General features: G+C 39.1%; 1 protein-coding gene across 2 annotated transcripts in view; it reads right to left on the reverse strand.

Moving 5' to 3' along the window:
* Window positions 1-275: 275 nt before the first annotated feature.
* Window positions 276-14958, reverse strand: part of LOC147331531 (protein phosphatase 1 regulatory subunit 1A-like) — a 31197-nt gene continuing 16514 nt past the window's right edge. The window contains exons 1-6 of one of the 2 annotated variants that reach the window (XM_086293947.1): window positions 10550-10682; window positions 9614-9651; window positions 9384-9447; window positions 7321-7503; window positions 4495-4623; window positions 276-1374 (exon numbers count right to left, since the gene is read on the reverse strand). In XM_086293947.1, coding sequence (XP_086150073.1) covers window positions 1304-1374; window positions 4495-4623; window positions 7321-7503; window positions 9384-9447; window positions 9614-9651; window positions 10550-10568 — 504 coding nt within the window. In that variant the 5' untranslated portion in view covers window positions 10569-10682 and the 3' untranslated portion in view covers window positions 276-1303. Of the gene's footprint in view, window positions 1375-4494; window positions 4624-7320; window positions 7504-9383; window positions 9448-9613; window positions 9652-10549; window positions 10683-14958 lie in introns of those variants that run through there. The other variant, XM_086293946.1, reaches the window with a different exon arrangement.

The raw sequence follows: 14958 nt of genomic DNA on the forward strand, positions 1-14958 counted from the left end.
AATATGTTTTCTGGGATTATTTGTGAATCATTTCATCTAGAAATGATCACATTAAAAATATTTCCAAGAAATGACATTATACGTTTTGTCTGTTTAGAACTGCAGAGCATGAAACTGCATCTACACAGAGCTCTGTGTGTGTAAAAGTTTGTTGGACGCAATCACTGCAACTGTGAGCGCAGAATGTATGAAAATAGACTTAAAGCATGCAAATAAACTTCTATAGATTGAATTTCAATTAATGCCCAGTGTGATTAACCTATGAGTGACTCTTCTGTCAGACATATGTGGGACAAATGTCTGAAGAAAATGTCTGAAATGTGCTCTGTGTAGACACAGTTCAAGGCTGTGGTTACCAAACTTTCTGGCACGCCCGCCTTCAGAAGTCGAGCAAGGATGACAGCTCAACAAAATACAGATCAACGGTCATTAGCCTCTTTTTACATTTTTCAGTCAGTTTAGTTTCACCTTATTTTGTAACTTTGGTAATCACAGCCACCCACACACCGTGCTTGTCTGCCCCACCAGGCAGGCTCGACAGTTTGAGACCCACTGGAGCCAAAGGAAATCATAATTATGATCAAAAATGGCTTTCTAGTTTCTTCCATGTGTTTAATCGACTAATTATTAATAATATAAATAAAATTGCAGTTGGCCTTAAAAATATTTGTAAATATCAACCGAGTTGTTCAAAAATCCAAATATAGGTTTACTATAAAATATCAATAAACCCACATTTATTTCTGTCTTTTCTGGTTGCTCATACGAGGCGGCATTTGAATTTAAATCGAAGGTTTTGTCTCTGGTTACTTACAAGGTTCTGATGCTATTTTATTGCTACGAGATGGAACAATAAATGTTGAATTCATGGCACGTATAAATTGATTGAAAATGTCTACATTGATTGCAAATAAAATATTTGTTGTCTTTGATAAATCAACGGGATATTAAACCTGTGACAGATTATGATAATATATGTGTGAGTAAGACATGAAAGCTTGTCCCATTAACCAGATAATAAATCCCAGTTGGGGGATACAATAGGCTAGTTTTAATTTAGTGCGGGGGGAGCTTTAACAAAAACAAACATAATTATAACAACTGTCTCTCTACACAAGATTTGTGACACAAAATAAATGTAGAAACTTTTGTTTTTTTTCTCAAGGTGGTAACTAAGGCCTGGCCGTAGAGGAATATTGAAGCCCTGATGTTTTGAAAAAGTGAATCTGCAGACACAATCTTCTGTCATTGTGTAGGGCTGACTGAGCAGACTGAGCAGCATTGTGTTGCACAGAGGACTGCTCTATTTCTCTGTCTTCAGGCTGCATTTCTTTGTCTTCTCCTCTGCCGGCTGACTCACTCCTGCTTTTGTTTCTGCAGAAATATAGACAGAGACATAAAAGAGTGAGAGAAGAGGCTGGAGGCTGACGCTGGAGATTTTAATGGACTTGTGCAAATAAACAATAAATATTTACAGCTTATTTAGTATTTCTCCAATTTTTTTCTTTTTGCTGCTGTGCTTTTTTTTGGGGGGGGGGGGGGGGGTTTGCATATGAACAATAAGGTAAGCGCGTAATCAACATATTGCTACATAAACATTACATGCATTTAGCTTTTTATTGAGTACTATGGGCATTAGTAAATTTATTATTTTATTAAAGCTTCCAGAATCACTGGGTGTTCACATGAGTACATGTCAGAAGTAGCAGATACCAGATGAAGCCTGAATTTAAACCTCTGGCGTGGGATCAATAAAATCAGGGGTTACCCTGATTCTGTCATATTCTCTATTTGCTGTCATCCCTCTAAACCTTCTGCCTGTTAAAACGACATGATAAATGAAACAACAAACCCAAAGCATGTTTTGGAAAGCACAGGTGTGTTGATGATGCTCGATTTCCACTCAGGTGAAGTATTCAGCTGAACCAGGATAAAGCCCAGACCTGCATCTCTCTCTCTCACTCTGGCTATCTGTAGGTATCTGCACACTCATTGCTAATTTAGTATATGGTTGTCAACATTATTTTTTTTTGTCATGCTAAAATAAATAGCTAAAAATAACAGTCTCTTTCTCTGAGCTGAGTTCGGCTTTTGTCTGATATTTGAAGACTGAGTAGTGAAAAACTGAAGTGCAGTGTTGGGGAGTAAATGGTAAATGGCCTGTATTTGTATAGCGCTTCACTAGTCCCCAAGGACCCCAAAGCGCTTTACACATTCAGTCATCCACCCATTCACACACACATTCACACACTGGTGATGGCAAGCTACATTGTAGCCACAGCCACCCTGGGGCGCACTGACAGAGGCGAGGCTGCCGGACACTGGCGCCACCGGGCCCTCTGACCACCACCAGTGGGCAACGGGTGAAGTGAGTAACTGCATTTCGTTAAAGTTACCATTTAAATAGGTGATAATTAGAATACAGCTACTTTGTTGAAATAAATGGATTACACAACAGTCATTTCCAGTTTCATATGTTAGGCTATCCACACTCTAATTTTAGTAATTCCACGCATTGCCAGAAACCCAAACAAACGGTTCTAATGTAACAACGTCCTGCTAATTTTGGTGGCGTCAGTTAAACAATGGACCCGGAGCCAGCACAACAGAGGCAGCACTGCATGGGCAGGAATTCATTTCTTGTTTGGCAATTCCGACACCACTTCACATTTAAAGAAGAAAGGAATGGGGGAATATGACTGTGCAATGCAAACTCTGTTTGCCAGCAACCAAGCTGCTCTCAGCATCAAACCCAAAGAAACATCTGGAAGTCAGTTCTTTTTAAAAAACAAATGTTAGCCTACTGCAACTACCTGTAGCTGAGGTAGCTACCTGGGTTATGTGCCACTTCAGTACCTTCGATCTACTATTGCTGTGTGATTTATTACTATTACTGAAGGCTACTCGCGATATACCAAGTAATCCAAAGTATTCACAGTATGTTGCTCACATTGAGTAACTTAACAGAATACATTACAAATTACATTTTGGTGCATGTATTCTGTAATCTGTAGTGAATGCATTTAAAACGTAACCTTCCCAACACTGCTGAAGTGACATCATACCTGGAGGGTATGTCCATCGTTTATATACAGTGTTTGGCATTTCACTGTCATGGTTTATAATATTGGAACACTTAAGGAAGTGAAGCATCATTAATTTTACTTGTGCTTTCCTTACTGTGACAGGTCAAAATGTGTGCTGTGAAAGATTTACAAGATGGAAAGCAGAGAGAGGAGACAGACTTGTTAACCAGCTGATAGTGGAGCTGGAACAGGTGTGCTGAATCTCTCTGATGACCCAAGACTTCACACCATGCATGGATAAATCAGATTGGGTTTTCACGACCCTAAACTGTGCTTCTCCAAACATAGCTCATTAAATGTAACTATGTAGTTGAGCTAAGATTTGTATTACTCCGCATCCATGAGGCCCACACTGTCGCTCAAAATCCAAATGTGTGAGAAATTAAGTCAAGTGAGTCAACCAGCCAAGTGGTGTGTTACCTGCAATGGTGAACTTGTAGTCACAGGTTTCCCTTTGCTCACATGACACTTACTACAGTTGAAATCAATGAGCAGCATTTGTATCATCCTATCAAATGATCAGTAGCCAGGAGTGAGCTGTGTTTGTCTCAGCATGTGAAATATGATTAAAAAAATTTATATGAATTTTAAAAGCGCAAGACTGGAGAGATGTTGGGCTTATTTCAGCTGTGGGTTCACTAATAAGACCATCAATGCCTCATGAAAGATTTTAGGACTCACAGCAAGTCATAGAAAAGAAATGGTAAATGGCCTGCATTTGTATAGCGCTTTTCTAGTCCATAGGACCCCAAAGCGCTTTACACTACATTCAGTCATCCACCCATTCACACACTGGCGATAGCAAGCTACATTGTAGCCACAGCTGCCCTGGGGCGTACTAACAGAGGCGAGGCTGCCGGACACAGGCGCCACCGGGCCCTCTGACCACCACCAGTAGGCAAACACGGGGTTAGTATCTTGCCCAAGGATATTTGGCATGCAGCCAGGATGCAGCCTGGGATCGAACCACCGACCTTCTGATTAGTGGCTGACCTGCTCTGCAACCTGAGCTACAGCCACCCCAGTAATAATACATTTCAGCGAGAAAGAAAGAATGAAATACAGAAAGGGGGAAAAAAGACAAGCTCTACATGCTCCATTTGCACCATATGCCAGTATTAGCTCTCCTCCTGCCCCCTTTTCCCAAACCTGATTTTTCCACTCGTGTGTGTACCTTCCTCTCAGGGTATTTCAGCCATGTCGGTGCTCTGTGAAATGGGGATCAAAGCCACTTCACAGATGTTTGTTGACGAGCCATGATTATATGACAGCAAGCCAAAGCTGTTTCGCAGTTTAACAAATTTAAATAAATCCTGCCGGCTGCGTGGAGGATGAGGAGTCCCCTGAGGAAAAGACCACGTTGGAGACATTTTCTGCAAAAAGCAAGGCTCTAATGACAGTTATGTACCTGCTTGTGCATTGTTTTGTTGCGATGAGGGATCTGCTACACTGGCAACACTGAAGCAATCCTCTTTCTCCTTGGTGAGGGGACACTCGAGCCCACCGGCAGCCTCTAATAGACTCTCCCTCGAGAACTCTGCAGAGGGCAGAAAGACGAATGGTAAACAAGATGGAATGGAAGTTCAAACTGAGTTGAAAAGGATGAAGATGTTTTCGTTATTTCAACTAGTCTCATCAACAATTGCACCTGAAGTGTCCAGTTGGTGATCTTTGAGCAAAGCTGCCAACAACTGATGTTAATAATCATTCATTTATTTCCCCTATCTTGCTGTTAACTCCTTTCACCCGGACTGAGGACTTAATCTGCAGCTCATCTATAAGGTGAATAATGCAAAAAGATAAAAAAAAAATGTCAGTGTAAAGCTTTTGAAGCTTTTACACCACAAACACATCTGTGTTACAGCGGATTTAAAAAAATGGCCCTGTGCTATTACAGCTTCAGAAAAAAAAGAGTCTTGTCCACTCATGATGCATTAGTCCCGGCCAATTACTAAAGTGTACACAGTGTATGCCGTGACCTTGTATCCACCTTCCATTACACTGAACTGTTATCCCTGACCCCGAAAAACTCACCTCTGGTTTTGTCATCAGACAAAAGCAAAGCCAGGAGATAGTATCTGTTATGGTGCTGCTTTGATCTATAGGAAGTGCTTTTTTTTTTTTTTTTTATTAAAGGAGAGTCAACATTAGTACTGAATATTACAACAATCTGACAAAATATCAAAACCAAACTACCTGGGTACGGCTAATGGTTTCTGCAGTGAAACCCTGTATTTGGTGAGGTTTCACTGGAGGCTGAAAAAGTTAATTCCTAATGGAGCCTTTGGGAGCACCCTGACCTATTTAATTTTTTTGGTGCTGTTTGTTTTGGCTCTAAAAAGGGCCTCAAGGACAGCCGGGCTGCTCTTTGATAATGCAGAGAAAGTGTTTCCTTATCTGGACAGCAAAGTGAACCGAGAACAGAGATGGTTATAAGAAGTTTTCTTTTTATCAAATCATTTTAAATGATTTGTTGCATGATGTGTCAACATAATTACAGTATGTCATCAAAATAACATAAAAGTTAAAATATACTAATTATGTTAAGCTAACTATATTATTTGTACTAGATATTTCCTGTTTTATTCCATCTAGTCTATCATGCTAAACTAAACAAGCAGCTTGCTAAATTTTTATTGATGATACTGAGACAAATGTGGTTTCTTCACATCGTGACAAGGAAACGAACAATTCTTTTAAATTCTGACTTTTTTTTAAAGCATATTTCCTCATATTCTCCCATTTTTATCTGATGCCTTTGTTTCACGTCTACCCTCCCCCTTTTCTCCTGATCCATCATCGATTTACATACATTCCTTACAGACATCTTAATGTTTCTTGCCTCATTTTCTTCTTTACTTTTATCCCTTTTCCCCTTATCGAACACCCCAGGGTCATATTAATGTGCTGTGTTTGTTATTTCCAGTATTTTCAGCTTTTTATGATGCCACACGGCATGGCCTTCCATCTTCTCCTTCCACTTTAGGACCTTCATACTGCTTCATAACCATCTTTTCATTCGTTTCTATACCCTTTCCCCCCGCAGTCACCCCTCAGGCTTTATTCATAAATTAATTTATGTTTTGTAAGCAATATTTATTCCCCCTTATGCTGCACTGACTGACTGAGATACAAAAATCAAAAGCAACCAAGCAGATTTACACAAGTATTATATTCATGTCCAAATAAGGGAGAGGAAGTAGAAATTGAGTTGGTTACAAATAGAAGGTGAGTAGTTTGTTTCCCAGTTCTTCCAGTCTGCATGAAGAAATGTTCAGAACCCCAAATTGTCTCTGTTGCATCCGTCAGAGTGTGAGCGTAATAACTGAAAGTAATTAAAGGCATTTTAACAACAAAACATTGTATGACTGTGAGTGTGAATGTAAGTATTTTGATTGCCGTCCACTACATCACAGGGTTTTATAAAATCTCGTTAGATAATTAATTGAAATAATTGCTGAAATCCGAAGAGAACAAATATTTTACAAAAAACAGGAAAAGAGGAAATGTTTATGCTCATCCATCAAAAATCTTAGCGCCTCTCAGAAATATGCTCTTGTGCCCTTTGGAGGAGTTTGATTTGCAGGGTTGGGAAGCACAGGATTGAAAAACAGCAAAGGCACTGAGGCCGAGCAATATTCAGCTAACAATCCTCATAGGGTGCACAATTATAGCTGCTTTTCCACGCCTATAGCTGCCACTCAAAGCTGTTTTGCAGAACACGTTTTCATTCTGTCACTTTGTCAATGTCATGTCTGTTGGTATTGGTGAGTTCTTTGTTCTGCAGCTGAGGGATCTCTCTGCGGCTCTCTGAGCTTCAGGCTTTTCAATGCATGCAGACGGAGGGGTGGATCATTCTGTCCGATGTAATGATGGAAATGATGATTGCTTGTCGCTAAGCATGACGGTATGTAATGTAGGTAGTAGTAGAGGGTACTTTTTACCCGTTATTTGCAAATAACTCCTACCTACTGAAATCCACTATCACTCCAAAATATGATTTGATAGGTTGTAGAGGTAGATAAATATTCACTCATGACCATATTCACTGAAGATTATCTTAAGGGAAAATCAACATAAACACAGAAATACGGTAGGTCTCAGTGGACCAAGTGTTGAGTGTTAGTCTTTGTGCCTAAATTAGTACTGTAGCAGATTTTAAGGATGCATCTGTTGCTGAATAAGCAGCTGCAAGCACACAAATTAAATCCTGCTTGACAGCCTCTGCACATACCCTCCATTTGGCAACGCAGTTTCTCAAAGGCCTCTGCAGTGGCCTCATCGTCGTGGGGGAGCTCCTCTCCCGTGGGCACAGAGTCGGGGCTGGGCCGGTCTGACAGGCAGCTCTCTGAGGAGCATTCGTCTCCAGCTCCCTGCTGCTGCCTGTACAGGTGGTGCTCTACCAGGAACTGTAGCTCTGGGAGGTGACAGAAGAGGTAAAAGAAAAGCAGGGAAGAGAAGACGAAAATGACAAGAGGTTAGATAAGTGGAAGAGCTATCTTGCAAAGGAAGAGGAGGTGGGTTTGTAGGAATATTGAAGTTAAAGGGTAAATTTAAAGTGCAAAAAAAATCACTAGGGAGGTGAGAGTAAGGAAAGAAAGAGGTGTGAGATGAAGGCAGCCAATGGGAGAAAAGATGGGTCATGAATAGCACAAAGGTAACAGAAATGAAGGGAAGTGTAGGTGGAAAACATATTGTGGGTTAAGAATCTAATAAACTGGCAACATTTAATTAACCCCCTGCACAGTTTGGAGTGACAGGGCAGGTAAAGACACATCAGAGTTTGGATATGAATTCTTTAATCGCTGTCCCCGGCCTCCTCCATCTGTGGTTTATTAGTTTTAATCCCCTTGTAGTAGGAAACTAAAGCACACTGATTATCTCCTCTGCAAGAACTGACTCATCACACTCAGAGCATGCAGTTTAGCTGTAAAACTAATTGAAAAGGAAATATCCTAGAGCTTCCTATTTCTTTTATCTCGTCTTTAATGTTCTCTTGATTCACTTTTCGTAAACGCTCCATGTTATTGCACGTACTTTGCATAAAACCATTTACATGTTGTGTTTGTATGTAAGCTGAATTGGTCTCTTAAAAATGGATTTGCATTAAATTGCTGGGTCCAAGTACCCCAAAAAAGTAGAAATAAAGATAAATAAATAATTTGTCTGTTTCATGTGGTGCAGGACCTTAATCTCAAAATTAGAGACCCACTTTTTAAACTGAAAACATAAAAACTGGGACGAATTCTCATAAGATAATGGGAAAATGAATGAGTGTTGGATTGAGTGCCGACCGGGTCCACATATAACACTCAACACCAATAACAACATGTCATCAACTTAAATGAGAACACCTGGACTTCCACTGGATGTTTTTATTTGGGTAACGTTTGGATTTGATTCCTTTAACAAAAACTACTTCTATAACAATTTTAATGTTGAGAGGTTTAAATGTGGAGTGATCCGGCTAACACTGGCAAGCCACCCTCTTAGCGAATAGAAATCTTTCATTTTGTGCCAAAAATTTACTTTTTTGAACTAATGCACTTACTGTATGTATGAGGCGTCAGCTAGTTAGTTTATTTTTTTTATCTTGGTGTTCCATCAGCTTTTTGCTGAGCAATATATAAAAAAAAAACCCTTAATACTAACTAATATACTGCAATAGTTTTCGATTTCAATTGGATTCAGTGCTACTTATATAGCACCAAATCACAACAAGAGTCACCTCAAGGTGCTTTATATTGTAAGGTAGACCCTACATTAATACATACAGAGAAAAACCCAACAATCATGTGACCCCCTATGAGCAACCAGTGTGGCAACAGTGGGAAGGAAAAACTCCCTTTTAACAGGAAGAAACCCCCAGCAGAACCAGGCTCAGGGAGGGGCGGGGCCTGTTGCGACTGGTTGGGGTGAGAGAAGGAAGACAGGTTTTGGTTGCAACAATATTTTTCTGTGTGGTAATGAATAGTGTTAGTCATAAAGAGCTGATTTATGATCAGTTGGCGTTTTATCAAAAGAGCACACAACAATTTAACAGAGATTACACAGAGTACTGGTTTATGGTACTTATTATCATTTTGACTTGAGCAGCTTACTAACCTTCTTCTTCAGTCATTACCACAGTCTTCACTGTCTTACAGTAAAGTAGTGACAGAGTATAAAGCATTGTCCTCCAAAGCCAAATGTGACTTTTGCATTTGTTTCTCAAGCACCAAAAGTGTGCTATAATACTTAAAGTACCAGCATCACAGTTACTGTAGTATTGATGGCAACGCTTATAAAATAACTCACCTTTCATCGTAGGCGTTCCCTTTTGCCCTTTTCGCCGTTGCCGAGGAGAGTTCAACAAGGCTGCCTGTGAAATATCAGCGCTGCGCGTCAGCTGGGCAGAGAGCTCTTAGATTGAAGATATTACTATAACATAGAACTAGCTTAAAATTGAAACCCAGAATTCACATAATTTAATTTTCGTAATCTTGTTACAACAAAATCAAACTTTAATAGACAAGAAACTAGATTACCTTGTACAGCTGATTTGGGAGACGATCTTCATCAATTTCTATGAGAAAGCAAACAATAGAATAAGTACAGGATTAAATTATGAAAAGGCAGACACACACACACACACACACACACTTGATAACTGCACAGAAAGTTTCCACGTATTTCACAGTCTGATTTTAACAGCTTATTCTTCAGTGTGAGAGCACTGTCGCTGGAGCACTTGTGTGTTTGAACAGTGTGGAGCACAGTGGATATATGGTGACCTCCAGCCAGATGGTTATCTGACACGCTGTAACCACAAGCACTGCAATATGGTTTGCTCCATTTTTATCCAGAATTGTTGGTCATAATGTTTTATTTTTCATCATACGTCTGAAGGATTCTTTTTATGATCCACTTACATCTTTCACATAGACCCCTGTATATGCTCAACAGCTGTTCTCAGATACACACCTAAGCACGTGCAACACTCTTAAAGGGAAGTAAATATACATCATACTGTGGTGCACTCTTGAGCAGAGCTTAGTTTGACTGCAATTATTCACATATTATATAGATGCATAAAATTCTTAAGAATTTTAAAATGTTCATATAAAGTATAAAACTTTTACAGCGAGGGAAAGAATCTAAAAGACTAGGCTACAGCTGCCTGAAACACTGAAATATTCTTTATTTGTTGTTAAGCTAATTTAGTTTGATGAAACTTGTGTGCTTGTACTGAAATTACATTTTAAAAGCAAGATTTTTACTTCTAGTTAATCACTTACAGAGTTTTATAGCACTGTTTATTTGAATACAGTTTTTACTTAGCAGTAGAGGACAGGTCCAGCACAATATGAAGTATGAATTCTGAAGCTCACGGGATGAAGAAAAACTCAATAAAAAATCAATATATGAAACACGGCTCTGTTCGAAACAATGAAGAACCGAGAAGGAAAGAAAATACAGCTCACCAGAGTACAGTGAAACCATTAACCGGGATCAATAGCGAGCGTTTTGAACTTGGATCCAAATCAACGTTTTACAGCTTTAAACTTTTTTTTTCTAGGACACCACCTTGTTGCTTGGCAACCTATGCATCCCCAGGCATTGGGAAGGCACTGTGTGTGCACCAAAATATTCCCACTAAAAAGTATGTGCTAGACTGTTGAAAAATGCCACTGATGTGCTTGTTTCTTTTTTCATCATCGCTCTCTCTCTGTATCTCTTCACCACACACATGCATGGGGGTGTAAGAAACACGGTATAAAAGCCAATAAATGTCATTTAAAAAAAAGATTCATCCCCGTGAAGCCGAATCCTATTAACACAGCATCCCAGGAGTTTTAGAAGGTTCATATGACATTATGGATGTTTTTCATATTAACTTGTGGGCTCTCCTTTACATCTCTGGATCATGTTTGATAAAACAGTCTGAAATTATCAGTGAAAAAATACGTGTATTCTATGTTTCTTGAGCAGCACTAAAACCTCTCACTGTGTTTGCTATGAGAGGCTGCAAATATTATCATTAGAGTAAATATGTCCTGCAATCCTCAATATGATAAACTGAAGAAAGTGGCTGGATGCACGGTTGTGAAAATATATGTTAAAAGGTGGTCTTGTAGAATTTTTCACATTAAAAGCTTGATATATGATAAAGTTGCCTCAGTAAGAGGCTATGGCCTTATTTCTATGTAGAGTGTAAACCATTAACTATCATTAGCCAGAAAAACAACAAAACAATATCCATACTCGCTGTAACACCTGTGGCTCAGGTGGTGGAATTGGAAGGTGGGTGGATTGAGCCCACAGTGTTATGCAGTCTGAATGCTGAAGTATTCTTAAGATACTGAACCCCATATTGCATCGACTGGAACGTGTGTGTGTGTGTGTGTGTGAAATGAAATAGATAAAAGTGCTGCATGAATGTGATTGTGGTTGGGTGAATAAGACTTGCTAGGGTATACAGAAGGCTGGGGGGAAATGGTCCCCTGCATCCTTGACCCTAATTAAAAACTTGCTTATGTTTATGTTCAAATTCCTATTACTTACAATATATTGTTTATTTTTTTAAATATGGTCCCCAGAAGGACAGTTAAGCTAATTTTGCTTTAGTGCAAGCCTTACCCTAACAGTGACGCAACCCTCGTCAGATTCATGTGCTCGTAACATCTGATTGCATAACAGCTAAAATAATATATACCAGTCTTGTTATCTTGTTGTTTACTCAAATAACAATCATTTCAGTTTTATGATGTGAAATATAGACATGTTGCAAAATTATTGTGACGTTCAGTAGACGTAAAGAAAAAAAAGACGGTCGCCTGGCAAAATACAACCGCTTCAGTGGACCAAAATTGTGCGTCCAAAAATGAAGTATAAAAGATGTCACTCTGACATCACCTCAAGCAGCAGGATACTATTTGACATTTTAGACTGCAGCCCAAAATGTATTTGTGGTTATCTTAGTTTTTCTTAGGTTTTATGATGATTTAAGTTAGTATTTGGGATAAGCACAAGTTTTAAAATGTTTAATTAAATCAAACAGCACAACTATTAAAATGTGTAGCAGTAGAAAAGCTAAAAAATAACTTGGGTAAAACAGAAAAATTGTTCACATGGCTGATATTCAGATTGTTTTGTCTCGTGTTGGGCCCATCTGTGATGCAGAATGAGAGAAAAGGCCAATAAAAAAAGCCTTTTCAGCACTGATGAGTCTATAACTGCAGCTCCCAGCTGACTGTCTGACACGACGCCAGATGAGAACAGAGAGGGTCTTCTGCCTCCACTTTACTCTGCCAAGCCGCTCCAATTTAGCTATGCACTGCTGGTGTCTGTTTGAAGCTGGCCTGGTATATCTGATAAAGAAAAAGCAGCCTTGCAATAAATGAAAAAGAAACACTGTTCTCACACTTTGCATCTGAAAGGCTTGTTTTTCTGTGTTCATGTTGCAGTTTGTTACTGTTGGTTACAGAGAAGATGGGAGGTGAAGTCTTTGGTTTGTGGACAAATAATAATTGCCTGCTTTTAATTTTAAAGGCAACATTGTTCCTCCTCCTACACTCAATCCCCAACAAACCAGCAGCCACTTAATGCATAAGGCAGATATCAGCAGTTTAAACTCGAACAACCGTATAATGTTGAAATGAAAAAAAGGCTTAAGGGCTGGAAGTCTGTGTCTAAAGACTGATCAGAAAAGTGTCTTTCCTCTTGCATATAACAGAAAACCCACTTTATTATTAATAGTATGTGCATTTTAATCAGCGCACACACCCACGCGTCATTCTTTTTTGTTATGCTTTGTTTTGTTTTAATATGCTTATTTGTATTCTTGTCAGTAGTCACTTGGCTTAGGTACAAAGATTCAGTCTTGCCTAAAGCTGTTGTTTTTAGGCCTGCACCTAAAAACAGCACAACACAAAACTTCCTGACGCCTTTTGGATTTAACATAAACACAACAATCACGCTGTTTTTAACATCCATGGCATTAAAATAGAGTGTAACATAAATACGTTCTTTTACTTTGTGCACAAAGTGGTAGGTCTGTGAAGAGTGTGCTATTTAGTTTGTCTTATTCTTAGTGAAACATGGTCTGTATGTGTAATATTCAGAAGACTACACATATATATGATTATATCATATCATATCATGTTGGAAATTCCTACTAGTTTTAAATGTGCCAAAGTGTGTCAGGTGCCAGGATCCACTCCTACAAAGACAAGCTGCTGCTGCTTGTGCTCATGTTATGTGGTTAAAGTATTTCATATATAAGAGTTCCATAAGTGACGCTGCTCTTTTGCATTTGGAGAAATGTGAACACATTTTTAAAAACTAGTGCAACAAGCAATTAAAACCTTGATTCCTTAATTAAAGAGCACTAATATCAGAGCTGCCATAGTCAGTAGATATTTATGGAGCTGTGATATACCATTTGTGCATACTGCAATATTCAATAAATAATATGTGATGAGATTTTTGGGCCACCACTGGGTTTGAGATACGGTAGAAAAATCTCTCATAGACTTTCAATATGGTAATCAGCATGTAATTTCAGATGCAGCCATTATGGCAAAGTTTAATTTACTGTAATGAATCAAATATTTCTTTTTCATTTCACTCAGCTCTCCTCGTCTCACCCTAAGAGTAAGTAAAGCTCTTCTTCAGAGAAAGCTGTAGTGAAATTCACCACTCGCTTGTAATAAATTCAGTTTCCTCATTATTTAGCCTGCAGTCTGCGTCCCAGTTATGTATAGCTGTTCCTCTGATGTGCTTTTGGGGTTCACAGTGCACAGGACAGAGCAATCTGCAGCACATTAAATAATGCAGGAATCCGTGTGATGTGGGGCACAGCAATTCTGCACCAGCACAGCTCCTCTCCCTCATCGTCATGTGTGCTCCCCATCCCCCTTTCCGTTGCACATCCGTGTTCTGTCTCACACACGTACAACTGTCTCGGGCTCTGATTACATGTCAGTCTTTGCCGCTGCTAGTGAGGATCACAGGTAGCATAAAAGACAAAGGTAGCTTGTGGGGCTGGAAAGTAAAGCCAATGGATAAATGCCTTAAGCCTGCCTGATTTTTAATGGCCAGCAGGGGGTGAATCCTTTGGTTACAAAAAATAAAATAAAATCAAATAAAATTGGAGTGCTTAAAAGTTTATGGGAAAGCAGCCAGCAGCTATGTTATGTTTATAAAATAAAAGCATCAATAGAGTTCAAAAAGAAGATTATCCAGGGTATTCTAATGCTTTTAAGCCAGTGAGCCTGCTGAGCTCTCAAAGTCACTTCTTGCTCTTTACATGCTGTTTTGAAACATCAAGAGGCCAACAGCTAAAACAGCTCCAGTCGAGATGTCACGATTCAGTTTCACTAACCAATCGCCAATTTTACGGTGGCTGGTTTTTTACTGCCTGTGGTCAATACTGGTACCCAGTTTTTTCTGCAAAAAAAAAGAATGAAAAATATATATTTGTCACTATCTGATTTCTATATTTTTACATTATAAATAAAGATAAATAGAATACACTTTATAATTCCCTGAGGCAAAGTTATCAATCTCTCTGCTCAGTTAGATCTCAGTAATGGTTTTCAAAGAGGTGTGAAAGGAACACTAGTGATCTACAAACCACAGCAAGGAGCCATGACAATAATTTGCTATAAATTATTATAATAAAATCATAGTGTAGAAATTAAAAGTGTGTACTTATAAATGGGCACCATTGTGACAATAACACTACCTGTATGAGGCATGTAGTGCAACAGTGTCTTAGCAGTGTGCCTCCCAAGATGTGTCTGAGTAAAAAACTGTCACCGTGTATCTGTCAGGAAATCACTCACGTCTCGCTGGTACAAAAAAAACTATTCCTGCAGACCAGCTTAGC

Source organism: Aulonocara sp. 'chitande type north' Nkhata Bay, linkage group LG5 (assembly GCF_057382095.1).
Source record: "Aulonocara sp. 'chitande type north' Nkhata Bay isolate Kocher_YH1m ecotype deep benthic linkage group LG5, A_spYH_male_GT1.1, whole genome shotgun sequence".
Classification (NCBI taxonomy): Eukaryota; Metazoa; Chordata; class Actinopteri; order Cichliformes; family Cichlidae; genus Aulonocara; species Aulonocara sp. 'chitande type north' Nkhata Bay.